The sequence below is a fragment of the Anolis sagrei genome, chromosome 1, assembly GCF_037176765.1.
Source record: "Anolis sagrei isolate rAnoSag1 chromosome 1, rAnoSag1.mat, whole genome shotgun sequence".
NCBI lineage: Eukaryota > Metazoa > Chordata > Lepidosauria > Squamata > Dactyloidae > Anolis > Anolis sagrei.
The window spans coordinates 62721713-62738770 of NC_090021.1; the positions used below are offsets into that span (position 1 = coordinate 62721713).

Sequence of the window (17058 nt, forward strand, 5' to 3'; positions counted from 1 at the left end):
TTTGCAAAATTGATTAAAAAGTTCTCTCTGGACATCTCTGGGTCTTCAGTGAGTTTCTGTGATCAAATTGTTGACCATAGAGTCATTCTAGAAAACCTAGAGATTTCTAGAGTAGTGTTCTTTGCAGTTTTTTCACTTTTGAAGGAGTCTTATGCCCCTAACCCCAGCAAATGTGGAGGGCTGACAGTGTACTGTTTATGACAGAATGCAGAGAGGTCTGCTCTTCTGTCCCCCCATGAAATGTTGGCCATTGTTGCTACAGTTTTTGGTGCCAAATATTTGAATCTAGAAAAAAAATGACCACTTCACTACAGTGATATTATTTGGGACACCAGGAAATCCATTTATAAAACATAAGGACTTTGACTTCTTATTATAAAGAAATGCATAATGAATAAAAACTCAAAAGTGACAATAATAGAATGATAAACTGCCTTTTATAATTCACAAGAGTTCAACAAGAAAGAATATTTGTTGGCAGCATTTCTTAAAAACAAAATTGAAACCATATTGTGGGTTTGGTGCAGAAAGAGATACTCTGCAATGTTATTATATACAGGAGTTGAAGATGCTTGTCCTCCTGTTCCATACTCGTAAAAATGGGTTAGAAACGTTATTCCTAAAAAGAGCCTAGCACAATTTCTATTTATATAAAACTCTGGAACTGAGTTCAACAGTTAACATGCTTCCCAGCAGTGGTCTTGCTATCTTAATTTTAAATCAGTGACTTTGGAGAGTTCTGGGAAATTTAATCCCAAGACTATATGAGAAGAAATAATAAATAGTTATTTATGGGTTTGTCTCTTGTTTCTGGAGACCCCATCCATGGTTACGAGATCTTGTTAAATTAAATGATTTTGAATGTAAGTAATGATAAGAAAGTAACTGATAGTTATGTATTAGACAAATTGGTCTGTCCGAACGCATCTCCCTCTACATCCCACCCCGGAATTTGAGATCATCTGGGGAGGCCCTGCTCTCGACCCCACCGCTATCACAAGTGAGGTTGGTGGGGACGAGGAGCAGGGCCTTCTCAGTGGTGGCCCCTCACCTGTGGAACTCACTCCCGGGGGAAATTAGGTCATCAACATCCCTCCTCTCCTTCAGGAGGAAATTAAAAATGTGGTTGTGGGACCAGGCCTTCGGGCAATCTGACAACTAGATAAGGACAATCAGACGACTAGGACTAACAGGATTGACAAAGTGGAATTGGAATTTGGACTATGAGATGGCGAACGCTGAGCGTTAATTAGGTGTAATCGGTTTTATTGGTTTTATTGGTTTTATTGTTGTAATGCAGAAACTGATTGTTAATTGTTTTAATTGCTGCTATATTGTTTTTATTCTAGAAATGATGCTACTGTTTTTTGTATAATGTTGTGAATTGTTTTTATCGTGCTTTGAATATTGTTGCTTTCATGTTGTACACCGCTGTGAGTCGCCCTCGGGCTGAGAACAGCGGTCTATAAATAAAGTAAATAAATAAATAAAATAAATACTGTTATGTTGATGCCGGCATCGAATTGTGCCTTTGTAAGTCCCCTCCGGGGTGAGAAGGGCAGGGTAGAAGTAACTGAAATAAATAAATAATAGGGCAGCTCAACACTTTTTATCATAATTAATATTTTATATAAATCATAACACCATTTGGTGATCATACAGTATGTTGGCAGATAGTGGTGATAATTCAGCCATGCTTGTGTTGGAAGTATTAATTCAATCTAATGTGATTTCTTAATAGTTTATTGGAACACACTTGAGAGGATAAGAATGAAGTTAGAATTGAGTGGAACAAATACTTAGATTGACCTATGAAAACCAGTTAATGAACAGTTACTCTGATCCCAGTATGTAAAAATTGTTTTGAATTAAAACAACAGGTGTAATTCAGTTAACAAAGTAGATACGTTCCTGGGTTTTAATCCTTTGGTACCAGAGATAGAAATTGCATTGGGAAAAGGTGTGTCAGATTTCTCCACCATAAAAAAGAAGAACAATTCATCATATTTATTTTACTGAAAACTCTGGCATATCCCATCCCTTTGAGGCATTCTGATCCGCAAGAATGGGTCCAGTTTGGCCTAATCTGCTTTCTAAATGGAACACCAGCATCATCACCCTTTCCCTGTGCTCATCAATGCAAGGAAAGGGGGTGGATATTGACCATGTCACTTCAGCTGCTGTTTCCAGCCAGCCACAGAGCTCTGTGCAACCTTTGCTGATATCAGAATGGGGCACAACCAACATGAATGAGGAGAAGTGCCCTATTATGACATCAGTAGAGGTGCCCATGTGACCAGATAATCCTCCATTTTCCTGGTTTTGAAGATGTCTCTGACAGCATCAGAACAGGGTGCCAATGTGAGCACGAAAAAGTGAATTACCCCTCCTTCTTCATGCTGGTCATGTGGGTACCCCATTGTGATGTCAAAGAGGCACCCACAGTGGCCAGGAGCTTGTATGGATCTATATGGCTGGTTAGGAGTGGCAGTAGTGGCATGGAGAAGGTAAGATGCAAACTACTTTAGCAAAGTATCTACTCTCTCTGGCTGTGTTGACAATAACCCTGGATTCAGAAAGAACTTACCAGATCCAGGACTGCTCAGATTTAAAATCTTAAATTGAGATTTGATGCTCTGCAACAATAAAATATATTTAAAAGGATGCATGGTAAATCAAAAGTTAAGAACCAATGGTGCAGATGATAGGAATAATGAAGACTACCTCCTACTAACCTCACATGATGTTACTATGCTGCTGGCAATTATTCCACAGTGGTGGAACTGGAAGTGGTATCTTTGAGGATTTGTCAGTGGAATTCAAGGATGAATACTATATCTGGTCCCCTACAAGAGGCGAAGGACTACATCTACCTTGGAGTTGCTGTAGTTAATTTTCCTTGCCGTTGACAAGGCAAAGATCATGACACTAAAAAAAACTTTAATAAGTAATTTCTGCACAGGCTGCAACAGTGTGGCAGGTCACAGAAATTGTCAGTAGCTAAATAATGTATTCTCTCAAACCCCCAAATATGATTGTTGTTTCCATTTCTATATTGACCTCTTTTTAGAAATTACAAATTTTAGCTGGAATATTGTAGTATGTAAGATGGCTATGGGTAGAGTTTCTATCTTGTATTCAGTAATTAGTGTCTACTTGAGTGGACTCATTAAATCAATGGGTATTTAGTAAATCAATAATCTTTAAATATGTATTGTTTTTCAGGCTTACATATATGAGAAGCATTCAAGCACCTATTCCCATAAATTGACCGGACACACAGAATCTGTAATCAATGTGGCTTTTGGCCCATCATCTCCCCAGGTATTTTCCCCTTGTTTCCTTTTTATATGGTCATTTCTAGCTGCTGGAAATCTTTGTGACAATCTATAATACATGTATAGGTGTGAATTGTAATACAAATGTGAAAGAGAACCTGGAAGTAACAGTTACTTTCCTTGAGTATGTTTCTAATGTATGTATTCTAACAAATTGGAAGAAAACCATGCCATTGATATGACAGTTGTCACAAAAAAACAAGCAATGAAAAGTATCTTTCAGTTATGTGGGGGATTCTACCCTCCCCCCCCCCCCAATCAGGGCTGCATTGCAACTAGACAATGTTTTAGAATTATTTTTGATAAAATGCTACATAAGGATACTTAACTGGCCAATAGAAAAATATACATAAAACTTCCTAGATAGCAAAAATGTAAGCACTTTAAGTCACGGAAATGAATTTAGAATTGGCTTCAAGTAGCCTTGGATGGGTCTAAAAATATGAGTTATTGAATTTTTACTGGCTCGAGGTGAAAAGTCTGTTTCTCTGGGGACCACATATGGAAAACTGAATTACAAAGAAAGACACATTTGAAAGCACTGTTCTGTGATAGTGGTTTGCTGCCACCTGTTCACTTAATCATCAGTAGCACATAATTTTCCACAAGTAAGTTTGCTTTGTGGCAATAGAAAAAGGTTCTTTTAAACTTTTTTTTACCACATTTTGACTTTGGGATTACATCACTCTTTGATTATCTCTCATGTGCCTGCTATGTATTTTCCATTATGTGAATCGCTACAAGATTCATAGCACCCACAGCTATGATTCACAGTGTTATGTTGTGGTTGCATTAATGCTCAGTCGAACTTACAAGGGAGACACTTTTTAAGGACAGATGTCTACTGATAGTATTTTAATAGCAGCCCTAAATTCTGTGGATTTTGAATATGGCTTCAAAATAATGTGTTTCTTTAAAATTACACAGCTTAGGTGCAGCAAGTAGAAATGTAAATTTCCATACCGTTGTGTGTAGCAGGGAGAGGGATAGTGGTAAACACAGGTATTGATATTTATGACAGAAATTATTGAAAAGGAAAAAACAAAAATAACATTCTTTGAAATGTCCTCCAATAGAGATATTGAACAAGATGTATTTTAAAACACAGAGATTGTTATTTATTTATATCTATCAGGATATATTAGTCTGTGATTCCAAATTCCTATTATCTTTTATATCGCTATTTAGATTTTAGATGCCCAGAACTTGGTCTTACAGGCTTTCAACAAGCCAGGATGATAGAAAGGGTAATGAAAATAGCATCTACAAAGGGATAATTTAAATTATCTTAATTCTTAAATATGATATAAAGAATACATGTTATAGGAATTGAATATACTTTCTTTCCAAAATACCTGCTTGCTAATAAAGACGTCATTACTTTTGTCACAAATATAATTTAATGGAGGGGAAAACCTAAACGGACTATGAGCTCAATATCTGTCTTTTTAAAAAAATATTTGTATAAACCAAAATATACATAAAATAATAATTCAGGTCTCTTATTATATTTAGATCTCTTCCAGACACATTTGTACAGAGTAAATTTTTATACATGGGGAATCTGTTGCTTTCACTGGCACTAACCATAGTGAAACAAAAACAGTTTTTAATGTATAAAGGCAAATAGTTTGGTTTTTCATACTCATACTACCAAACAATACAATCTTCTAAGGGCTCTTATACATTATCTGGATAATGCAGAGGGGCAAACTACATTCCAACTCCTTGAAAGTTCTTGCCTTCTTTTATTTAGCAGCCAACTCTTTCCAAATGGATCAATTCCAGATCAGAGAAGAGCATAAAATATTACTACAGTGCACAACAATGGTTTTCATACATTTTTGATAAGTATATTCTACAATTTGCAGTGGCCTCTGGCATTTCACATTATTGGAAGCAACTTCAAGTCCTTGCAGATGAGCAACGGCAGCCTTCTATAAGATTTTCAAATATGGGATAAATGTCTGAGTTTAGGAAAAATTGCAGCTGTAGTAAATAGTGGGATGAAGTATTTAAGTCAAGCTGGTTATTCTGCATAGCAGAATAATGTAGTGACTATTCAAATCATATCATTTCAAGAAATGGTGTAATTAATTCCTTGCCTTATATAAATTTGATTCAATATATTTATTGCAAAAGGACTTCTGAATGTTCAGTGTTCAGCAGCAGGAAATAATATATGTGTATAAAAATAGCATTTGTTTGCTCGGAAAACAGTATGTACAGTAATTACTATTTCCTACACAAAAATGTGTATTTTTATAGAATGAGATCTATATGAGATGCCTCAAATGCAGGAAATAAATTAACAGATGCATGGTCTCTCTAACATTGGAACTTGGGATCATCCAATCAAATTGATTAGGGGAGATGGATTTTTACTACCACATAATGTACTGATAGCAATCTTAATTGTTTAAAAAGTATTCATTTTTAAGAAGAGACTACCAGTCACAAGAGCTATATGCTACCTCCACTGCTCAAAATGGCAGAATAATATATTAGATGGGGAAGCAAAGGGCCTCAGTCCAGCATCACGCTAGCACTACAGCATTAGTGTAACAGAACTTCTTCCTCCCTCTGCATCTTTTTGTGTCTCCTAGAAACTGGTTCAAAATTGAGCTGCTTTTAAATATATTCAATGGGGGTGAAGTAGAAGGAGAATTGCTTCTCATTTCCATAGAATCCCACTGTCCCACCAACTGCAGTCTAGTCTTGGATACTTTCCAGCATTTCCAATTAAATCCCCACTTCCAGAACATATTATACTTGTGCAGCTTGTGAGGCAGGTCATGCACGAACTCACATAGGCATATATACAATTTTTGCATGCAATATCTTACTTTGAAAACAAACATCAGGAAGCAGTTTTCTGTGCAAATCTTATAAAAATGAAATCATTCAGCTTGAAAGCATTGGTGCCAAACCCTGTCGAGTCTTTCCAAAAACAATTTGGAGGACTGCTTTTCCTCTCAAGATAGATTGTATGTTGATTGTAGAGAATGGGATCATAAAATTATTGAAATGTTGTGCTTTCTTTTCTGCCAGACATTCTAGGTTTATATGACATCTTTAACATAATAGCAGATGAAATGCGTGGCAGAGTTAAAGTTTGTATTTTGTTTTTTAAAATACTTGCTCATGGTTATAGTTTATAAGTGAAAATAAACAAAAGACCTTATGCTAGTACAGACTTTAAAATATACTTTAGGAGCATCCTTCATGCTAGTTCTGAAAACAGCTAGTACAAAAGTATTAATATATTTATATACTGCCTTTCTCCCCCTCAGGGGACTCAAGGTGGCTTACAACTCCGGTACAATTCAATACCGGTAAAATCAACAGTAAAAACAATAGCATATCCCCTCCATTAAAACGGTTAATAATTAGTCAGTCAGACCATTAAAACAACACACAGATTAAAACATATAAAGTGCATAGTTCCATTTGTTCAAGAGCTTTGTCCTAAATCCCCCTTCGGGAGTTGAGAAGGATGAGATACAAATTCTCTAAATAAATAAATAAGTAAATAATCCATATCCAAACAGTGTTAAAACCCGTAGTTACTTATTCTTCAAATGCTTGTGTGCAAAGCTATCTCTTTAACTTTTTTTCTAAAAATTAAAAGGGATGAGGCCTGCCTGATGTCACTGGGGAGGGAGTTCCACAGCCAAGGGGCCACCACTAAGAAGGCTGTGTCTCTCATCCCCACCAATCGTGCTTGCAAAGAGAGTAGGGCCTAGAGCAGAGCCTCCCCAGATGATCTTAAAGTTCTAGTAGGCCCATACAAGGAGATACGTTCGGACAGATAAGTTGGACTGGAAACATTTAGAGCTTTATAGACTAAGGCGAGCACTTTAAATTGGGCTCATTAGCAAATCAGAAGCCAGTGGAGCTGACGCAACAGGGGAGTTGTATGCTCCCTGTACCCTGCTCCCATTAGAAATCTGACTGCTGGACTATTTGAAGGCAACCCTACATAGAGTGCCTTGCAGTAGTCTATGCGAGATGTAACAAGAGCATGGACCACCATGGTCAAGTCTGACTTCCCAAGCTACAGGCGCAACTGGTGCACAAGGTAACATTAGTATAACTTTCAGTTAGTGAATGTGTTGTCACAATTTTGTGTCTGTTTGTGCAGGCCAAATTGCCACAATTTGATAGTCTTTCTCAGCATGAAAAAAATGCCTAACACTATCTAATGGGCTTCACAGGCTCATTTAAGTTGTATCCTCTATGTCCCATCTGTCTCCCAGTATAAAAAGGCAGCTTATTACTGATTAAAACAGAACAAAACTGAAATAAATCAACATCATCATCATACCCTGAACAGTGGTCAGAGTTTGTTGGATCTGAAGTCCAAAACACTTGAAGGACTAAAATTTCAGAATCACTGCTGTACTCACCATGATATTGGAAAAATACATATATGTTCTTTTTTAAAAGCTTCACCAAGCAATTGTTTGAAATGTTATGTATTTAGGTAAACTAAAGATGCCTGCATTTTATGCTCATGTACGTTACATTCTTTCTCATGCAGGGCCTACCATGTTGTCCTTTCACCCTTGCTTTTAAATGGCCACATCTCATCTTTTCCAGTTTTAATTCCTGTAGTTTAATTCCTGTACTTTTCACTCTATCATACTGAAAAGATTAAAATCCCAAAGCTGCTGATATAATGGATAAAAGGTAGAGACTGTGTATAGTCATCTTTTACTGGGAATAGGTCTCACTGAAATTAAAGGAACTTACCTTTGAATAGATATGAATAGGGTTGTAGTGTTAATATGGACTAGATTTACTTCCAGGAAGATCTGTCTAGGATTACAGCCTCAGATTTTCATGCATTGGCTCAGCAGTTTTTGAGTATTCAACTATCCAGCTATTTATTCTATCTTCAGATTGCCCTGTAGTTTTTACATTTGTCATTCAATGTAACTGGCTACTATAATTGCAAGCTATTTTTCTACAAAGATTTATTGTGAAGGAACCTTCAATGTGAAGAGATATTTAACTGGCTCCTTCCCATTTTGTGCATCAATAGAGTTGCACATTATTACAAAAAAAGTTTATTTTGAAAATACTCTTGGGTGCTGCATGCATAAACTCTATTGTAAGGCAAAAACATCCAGAAATTTTGGGCAAAAGCATCCATTAGTATAGAAGCAACCCTAACATCAGTAGCTTCACATAGGCTTTTTTCTTTGTTTAAAAAGAGACCTTCAGAATATCTTTATAAATCTTCTAAAATCTTTGGGTTTTGCATAATTCCTAATTCAGTTGATATCTTCTGTGTTGTACACTGAAGACTGAGGTTAGAGTCTGCTCTCTGTTTAGGATCAGAATGATTTAAAGTCCATTACATTTGATATTTTGAGATTGTTTGGTAATGTTGATCATGAATGGCAATGAAGTTTGAGTCTTTGCCTGAATATCTGCCTTAAATGGCTGTGTCAACATTTACAGTTTAACAAGCCTACATTTACATTCCTTTTAGTTTCTATTGCTTGCTTGGTGTGTATTCTAATCATCAAAATGCCAGTGGTCTTTCCTAGATGGCAATTGGAGTGTGGGTTGAGGAATGCATATTGGGCATAATTCTAGCATAATTCTAGCCAATGTTGGCCAGGGTATTGGTGGGAATATATAATGATCATGTTTTCTTTCAACAAAATCAAATTATTTTATAAAATGTCGAAGAGAACATAATTGTAAATGCCAAGCTTTAGCAAACTCTACAGATTTTTAGTTTTGTTTTTTTCTTTCAAGACAACATAATGAGTTTATTTATATTAATAGTCATTGTGTCAGAAAGTATAATATGATAAACAAAGTTATTTCTTAAAATAGATATGGAGTGAATATTTTAATTAATGGTGGGCTTGAAAAGTAGGGAAAAAATACCGCTTTAAAATTGCAGCCAGTTTTATTTCCATTTTCTTGAAAAGGGTTGCAAAGCCCTCATCAACTGTGAATTCTTCTGCTTCCACTTCTCAGTTTTCATCTCACATCTCACCATTGAAAAATGGAGGGGATGGGGAAATAACATGTGCCTTATGTTCCTGCTACCAGGCTTGAAATTATTCACATTCATTTCATCCTAAAGTCACCTTCTCGGGGCACTTCTGTAATGCTGAATTTTCTTCCATAAAGGGATCCAGTTGGAAGATAAAAAGACAGAAGTCGATCTCAACAAGTTCCCCCACATATATTTTTGAAATCAATAGGGAGAATTCTTGCAGGAAGATGGTAAAGGCCATAACCATGACCAATGCTGATGTCTATTCTCCTAGATCAAAATTATTGTGTTTTGCATGTTTGAATTGATAAAAAGATTCTTGCTTTTCTTTAAATTGCAGTGCATGTATAATAATAATACTAAGAGTATGGATGTATCTCCATCTCCACTATAACTCAAAAACCATGAGACCTAACAGAAGAAAAGTAGCATGAATTCTAAGGAATAATAAATAATTATGTGGTTTTTAAAATATGTTAATTCATTTCAATATGTTTAAATCTGACTACAACATACACTACCATTTTCTGTCATTGGGAGGTGCACTTCCGTAACTAGAACAAAGCCATTATTCCTGATTAAGTTACTTATTAGAAGAAATAATTTTACAAGAAACCACCGTGCCCAAAAGCTATAGCGAGAATAACTAAGACCACAGAACAATAAAGCTGGAAAGGCAACATCCGGGGAACTTGGGACTCCAGAATAAGTACTTGCAAGGGAGGAAACAAACAGTAATGGCTGTTCCCAAAATAAGTGAGATTCCCGAGAAACATAGAAAACAAATCATAAATGGCTTCCTCAAGAACAGCTGAGACTTTGGTACAGAAAAAACAAAGAAAAGGAGAAAACAGTATCAGTTTCCTCCTTGATGAACCAATGTTATTTTACAGTCCAGGCTTCCATTTTGATCCTTTTATCACAGTTGACACTATGGAAACTTCCTGCACAACTTGATAGAAAAGAAGAACTTGATTCCTGCAATTAAGGCAAAGTTCAGTGAACCATAATCAATAGCTCTTGGAAATAATATCTCATGAAAAGACAGGCATGCCTGCAGGGCCCCAGTGCTCATGGTCTAACTTACACCATTGAAGATATTGTGTGCAGTTTTGAGAGGTACCAAAATGTGACCTGAAACCCTTCATACATCCCACTTTATGGACTATTCTGTTGATACTGAAGACAGGTACATTTGTTTAAGTAAAATGATGTGGCCCCTATTTCGATGATATACTCTAAATAGGCTAGTATCACTTTCTCTGCTTAGAAAATCACTGACTTGCATTACCACTGTATTACAACACTTCAGTTACCCAAATTGGCTTTTCTTTTTCACTGTAGACTCTCAATTATTCTGGAGTATAGTCTCATCGTAACTATGAAGATTCAGTCCAGTCTCTGTGTGTAAATGACATGCTAGCAAACCCTTTTGTTTGCACTGCAAAATATGATACTCTCTTTTAAATATAACCACTAGCCTGGCAGGCACACTTCATTTTTCTTCATTAGCTCACCATGACTTATGTAAGATTCAGAGGTCAGTTTTGGCATCTTTTTGATATTAAAGCACTGTTTTTGAAAGATGAGGTCATCAACATTGATTCTTATTGTTTATTTAACTGTTAGATTTTGAATGTAATAAGCATCAGTGTTCTGTCGCCGCTGGGCTTGAAACGAAGTGCTTTTAACACAGGACATGCAACTTTAGCCCAACGGGAAGCCAGGGGACCTGAAAAGAAGCCTTTAGAGAATTTTCCCTCATTAAACAGTCTTTAGGAGGCTTGAGCTTAAATACAACAATCTTTTATTGATGAACAATTAAACAGAAACTTCCTTTGTCTTCAAAATTAAACAAATGCTTCCAGGCTTCAAGCAACTGGTGGCTTCTAACTGTTTCTTTGCTTTATTTTCAAGGAAAATCCCCTTTCTAGCTCCTCCCAGGCTACTGTGAACCTAAACCTGACTGATTTGAATCCACTACCGGCTGAACTGTGTCTCAAAACCGAACAGACGTACCAGCAGGCCTGTAGTCACTTAGCTGGAGATTTTGATGATTAAAGCTGTTATTCCCTCCGGAATTCCTCAGGGCTGTAAGGCTTTGGTAATCTTTAGAGGCTTAAGACTGTTCTCCCCCGGGAAGTCTTAAGGGTTGAAGCCTTTGTACAGGAGAATGTCTGTACACATCCTGCGCATTGGCTTCCTTTGCTGAGACTAACTGAAAAATGGCCCCTTCCCTCCAAAAACCCAAAAAGGGGCGGGACCAGAGAACCTAACTATAATTGACAGGTGGCTTGCCCTATGGATGCAGCCAGAAGAAACCACCTATCTGCAGAGTCCCTGAAACTTAGGACTATAAACAAACACTCAGTGCAAAGCAAACAAATTTGGAGCTCCTGGAACAGCTGTTCCAGAACAATCAGTGCAAAGATGAGAATAACTATCATGCGTATTAAATATATAGATCTTCAGCTTTAAATCAACCTGCCTTTCCCATCCCAATTAAGATAACAAGAGAACTATCTAGGGCTGCATCTACACTGTAGAATCAATGCAGTTTAACACCACTTTAACTGCCATGTTTCAATACTATGGAATCATGGGAATTGTAATTGGTGGGTCACAAGCACTTTTTGGCAGAGATAATTAAAGGACCTTGTGAAACTAACTCCACTTCTGCTGTCGACAGAATATATCTCTTGTATTATTATTCACCCCACTTATGCATATGCCAGAAAGAAAAGATCTCCTGTGACTGCAATCCTGCTTTTCAAGTGTGCATCTAGAGCAGGCATGGGTGAACTTCGGCCCTCCAAGTGTTTTGGACTTCAACTCTTAGAATTCCTACCAGCCAGTAGGCTGTTAAGAGTTGTAGGAGTTGAAGTCCAAGACACCTGGAGGGCTGAAGTTTGTCCATGCCTGATCTAGAGAAATAATTTCATCTACAGGCAGTCTTCAAGTTACGAACAAGATAGGTTCTGTAGGTTTGTTCTTGAGTTGAACTTGCTTGTAAGTCAAAACAGATGCATTTCTTAAGTGTTACTCCAATCAAAATTATATACATATTTAGCTTTGAATAGCATAGGGAAAGGTTAGCATCCTTGTGGTGTTTGTTTTGATGTCTGTGCCTCTGTTCAGAAGATATCACTATGATCATTGGATTTTGAAAAAATTGGCTTATTGTGAAAACAAAGATTAGTGGAAAAAAAGCTTTTTTCCATGATAACTTTCTGGATTGAATTTCCCTTCTGAGGAGTAGATTTCTTTGACTGCCTGTTGTCTCACCTTCATCCTTAAGTATGAGTCAATCTGTTCAATGGCCAGACCTTTCTCGATTGATTCGACCATTAGTTTCAGTCAAAATCTATACAATTGACCAAGTTCCAGTTTCAATGCATTGCCTTGGCACAGAGAGTTTGTTACTATTTTCAAGGAGATATTCTTCAGTGGTAGCCTACATAAATGAGAAGTGTAGAGCACATGTGTCTAATTAAATTGGTTCTGCTAATGTCCCCAGCAAGCTTGCCAGCTAAGTAGGACAAGTTTGTAAGTTGGTCTGTTGAACAGTTTCAAGGATGTTGATCACAACCTCATGCTGTACTATTTGGAAATTATTCATGCAGCTGTGATTGTCATATGTTAAATATATTGTAGGCCAGTTTCTTCACAGGTGCTCTCCAGATGTGTTGAACTACAATTCCCATTATCCCCAGACAGCATGAAAATATATGTGGGAGCTTTACTCTAGCATATTTTGAAGTCTTCAGATTAGTGAAGGCTGCTGTAGACAGTTGTACTAAACTGCCTTCAAATGTACCATTTATACACAAGGCAGTTTACAATAATAGTTTGTACATTTGTTATTTGATTTATGGTTTTTGGAGGAGTAGTTATTCTTTATAAAATCAGTATCGTTGTGGACTGTATATGATGATCTCTTAGCTGGTAAATCTTCCATGGTCTGTAAGATTTGTTTTTAATGAAGGTTTAGTATGTTTCTGATGTGGGTATAATGAGGCAGACAGAAAATATGTGAAAATGTGGTATATCCTTGAGCAACAATAACATCTGTGTGAACTCACACAATGAATTCTTTTGTTACAGTAACATATTTTACAGAGCTGTTCATTCATTCCATTTACAAACCATTTTTTCTCTCAAGAAAAAAGGCCCAAGGTACATTGCAAATCAATATAAAATTTTAAAATAAAATTGTTGCTCTGCATTCAAAGCCACCATGAGATTGAGGTTAAGACACTTGTGTGAGATTCTCCATCTGGATTGACTTTATTAGGAGAGTGAAAGCAGCTGCCAACATAGGTTTTACCCCTCACTTCCAACAGTTCAATTCTTTTGGGTGAATTTCTTATGCTTATGGGAAGCTTGAAGTACCCTTAATGACTTCAGTGTCCTGACCCGGTAGACGTGAAAAATTATAATAACATAGACTGGCTAATCACTACTAAAATTTCTTTATAGGAAGGTACATTTCTTAATTTAAACTTAATTAACTTTGATTTGTTTGATTAATTTTAATCAAGCAACACAGATATCCTGATAAAGGATCTGTGAAACTACATATACCTTCCAATTGATGTTAGATTTATACTCTTTTTAACAGCTAGTAACAATCTTCATTTTATTAGCTTGATTTTTTTGATTGGTAATTTTTTTTAAAAAAAATAATCCCCAGCTGTCATGAGTGGGGAAGCTCTTCAGAAGTATATTAAACCAAATACATTGCAAATCTGAGCTCTAAACAGTAGGCCATCCACTTTCATGTGAGCTACGGACGCAAGACCCCCACAATAGTGGAAAAAAACATAAATAAAAAATATTTTAACCCTGCAGAATATTTCTAAAAATCTTTTGTTCCCCTAGTGTGACTATATGCATAGAATCAAACAGGAGAATCTAAAAATGCCTAGATATGTTAGGTCCTCCAGCATGACTCAATGTTCAGTGTCTGGAAGAATTTGGCCACAGAGATGCAATGGAGGACCTAGGGATTCATATTAATCAAATCCACAAATAACCAAATCTTCAAAAATCAAACCCACAAATGTAGAGGGCTGGCTTTATTTGTATACATTGTATATCTTTAAAAATACATTTGCTTCAATGCTGCTCACTTTAACCAAGCCACATGTTTTGTCCAGACACATATGCTGAGCTATATTAAAGAGGTCGTGTAGGTATTCATAGGTGCTTGGTTAACGTGGTCTTAGAGCCGCCGCAAACTACAGGAAAGCGGGAGCGAGCTTGTGCTTGCGCTTGCTCCGAAGCCCCGCCTTTTTTCCCCCAAGGCTGCTCTCCCTCTTGCTAGCGTGCCTGTTTTCCCTTGCTAGGCCAGCGTTCCAAGCGTACTCTCGCTGTTGAATTCTGTCAACAGCAAGAGTACGCTTGGAACGCTGGCCTAGCAAGGGAAAACAGGCATGCTAGCAAGAGGGAGAGCAGCCTCGGGGGAAAAAAGGCGGGGCTTCGGAGCGAGCGCAAGCGCAAGCTCGCTCCCGCTTTCCTGTAGTTTGCGGCGGCTCTTATTGTTACTGGAATGCTGAAGATGGTAGTGTTTTCATTTAAAACTTTCCTTTATTTTTGCAAGACAGTTCTAATATCGATTATAACAGCTTCTTTGTCTTCTTTCATTGACTAACCTATGAAGTCATCCTAGTGGTTTACAGGAGCATATTTCACTTAACTATTTAGGAGTGTTTTTCTAATATTATTCGTATCCAAACTGTCTAGTGCACCGAGACTTTTCAGTCATATACATAAACTATATGTTTATTTTCATTTTAATTAGACTTCAAAGTGCATATAGGTCTGGCACCTTAGAAATGGCCAAGATAGTTAAAGGATTTTAGTTTATTAGTTTAAAAAGAGAGAGATTATTAACTCAAGTTACTTATTGGTATTGTTCAAACTGTAATGGACATCAGTTCTTCAAGTTGAAGAACATATAAATTAGCATAAATAAAAAAACAACCACTTAGTATTAGGAGGAAAGACATCTTCAGTATTTTAGTTTTTAATCCATAGTAACATGTCTGAAATAGCTGATTTGGCTTATTACAGAAGGAAGCAATCTTATTGTTTCAGTTTGTGTCTTGGTTGATTTGCTAATTATTGAAAATCTAACATACTGATTTCAATGCATACATTATAATACTGGCATAATGCTAACAATGATATCTGAGCTTTGTCCTGCCTCCCTCTTCTTCAGCCCTCTGTCATGATAAAACTAACCCTAGAAAGTTACCCAGCAATTTGGAACATGTGGTTAGGGAGTGTTGGTGAATACGCACAAGACTGGTTCAGCCCCCATTGCTTTTGCTAGCATTACATTGCTAGTTGACCCATCAATTGTTGATCTGAGGAAACAGTTGTAGCCAATGTGCAGCAACATGGTACTGATCCCTGGCACATAAATGAAGTAAAACTGCCCAATCCACATATCAGATATCCCAAAAAGTTGCATGGTAGCAGGTATGTGCCACAGGATACCTTGTGCTGCTCCCACTTTGCAGGGACACAGATAAGGTGATCATTCAATACATTTGTTTGATCATTTGAGAGTTCAAGTTAAATCAAAATTCAAAAGCCAAACTTAACTTTAGTTGTGAATTTTGATCTAACTTCAAACTCAATCTTACTCCCTTTAACAGAGCAATGCTTTCCTAGAACTATAGCATTTTCTTAAGGTTATGTAAGTTCTGAGGAAAGCATAATACAACTTTTGCATGCTAACATAAGTTATTGTGCTGTAGCAGCCCCTGCCACTGAATGCAGTTTTCAATGTATGCTTCAATCAACTAGCAGCTTCAAAGTCCAAATGTTTGTCATCATTTTATGAGAAAAGTTTTAGTGGTAGCAGATAATGTTATAAGGCAACCACTAAATATCACTTATATTTCCAAAAGCATCCAGGGAAGTGGCCTGAAAAATGTTAATATTCAGCAAGAAAGCCTTTTAAAAATTCGGTTGATCTAAAGTTTTACAAGGAGAGAAGACACTGGGCTGCTATATCTGTGGATATTTGGAAATCTGGAATCTGCTAATAGTGTCGGTTCCATTGATGGAAGGACACTATTGACTATGTTCTAGGGCTGTGCAAAATTATCATAAATGAGATCAAATTCATTAAATTTGTAATCATGATGCGATATCCATCATGTGGCCATGCCCTGCACCAAAAACTTAGGAATCTAAACTTACTCAATACTTTTTCATTTGAATTTTGTAAACCTCGGAAGCTTCCCAAAGTCAGTTTCAAAATCAGTAGATGTATGAATACTTCTGAAAGTTGGGGGAATTATCCCCTGTTATCTTGTGTCATTGTAAAGAAAATTCAAGGAGATAGCTCTTGTAGTTTTTTTAAAGATGTTCTTTATAAAAACATTGAAATTTCCCCAAAAATCCATGGATAAGAGAAACTTTCTGAAACTTGATGGGCTGACAGTGGTAAATGTGTTCTACCATTGTAGCAAGTTTCACCTCAATAACCATAAAATTAGAGAAAAGGAGCCCCTGAAGTCTCTTCACTTGTGCAACTACTACAATGAAAAAGTAATGAAATTTCACTACTCTTGTTATAGTAATGATTTTTTTTACTGATGAACTTTAGAAACACTTTAGAAACAAAACATCGGCACCCCCTAATTTTGTAATGAATTTGGAAACACTTTTTTCATCAATCGC

The 17058-nt window shown here is 36.7% G+C and overlaps 1 protein-coding gene across 3 annotated transcripts in view; it reads left to right on the forward strand.

The window, feature by feature from the left end:
* WDR27 (WD repeat domain 27) overlaps positions 1 to 17058 on the forward strand; it is a 79646-nt gene that overhangs the window by 51909 nt on the left and 10679 nt on the right. For all 3 annotated transcript variants that reach the window (XM_060753767.2, XM_067465552.1, XM_060753769.2), the window contains one exon: positions 3226 to 3324. In XM_060753767.2, coding sequence (XP_060609750.2) covers positions 3226 to 3324 — 99 coding nt within the window. The remainder of the gene's footprint in view (positions 1 to 3225; positions 3325 to 17058) is intronic.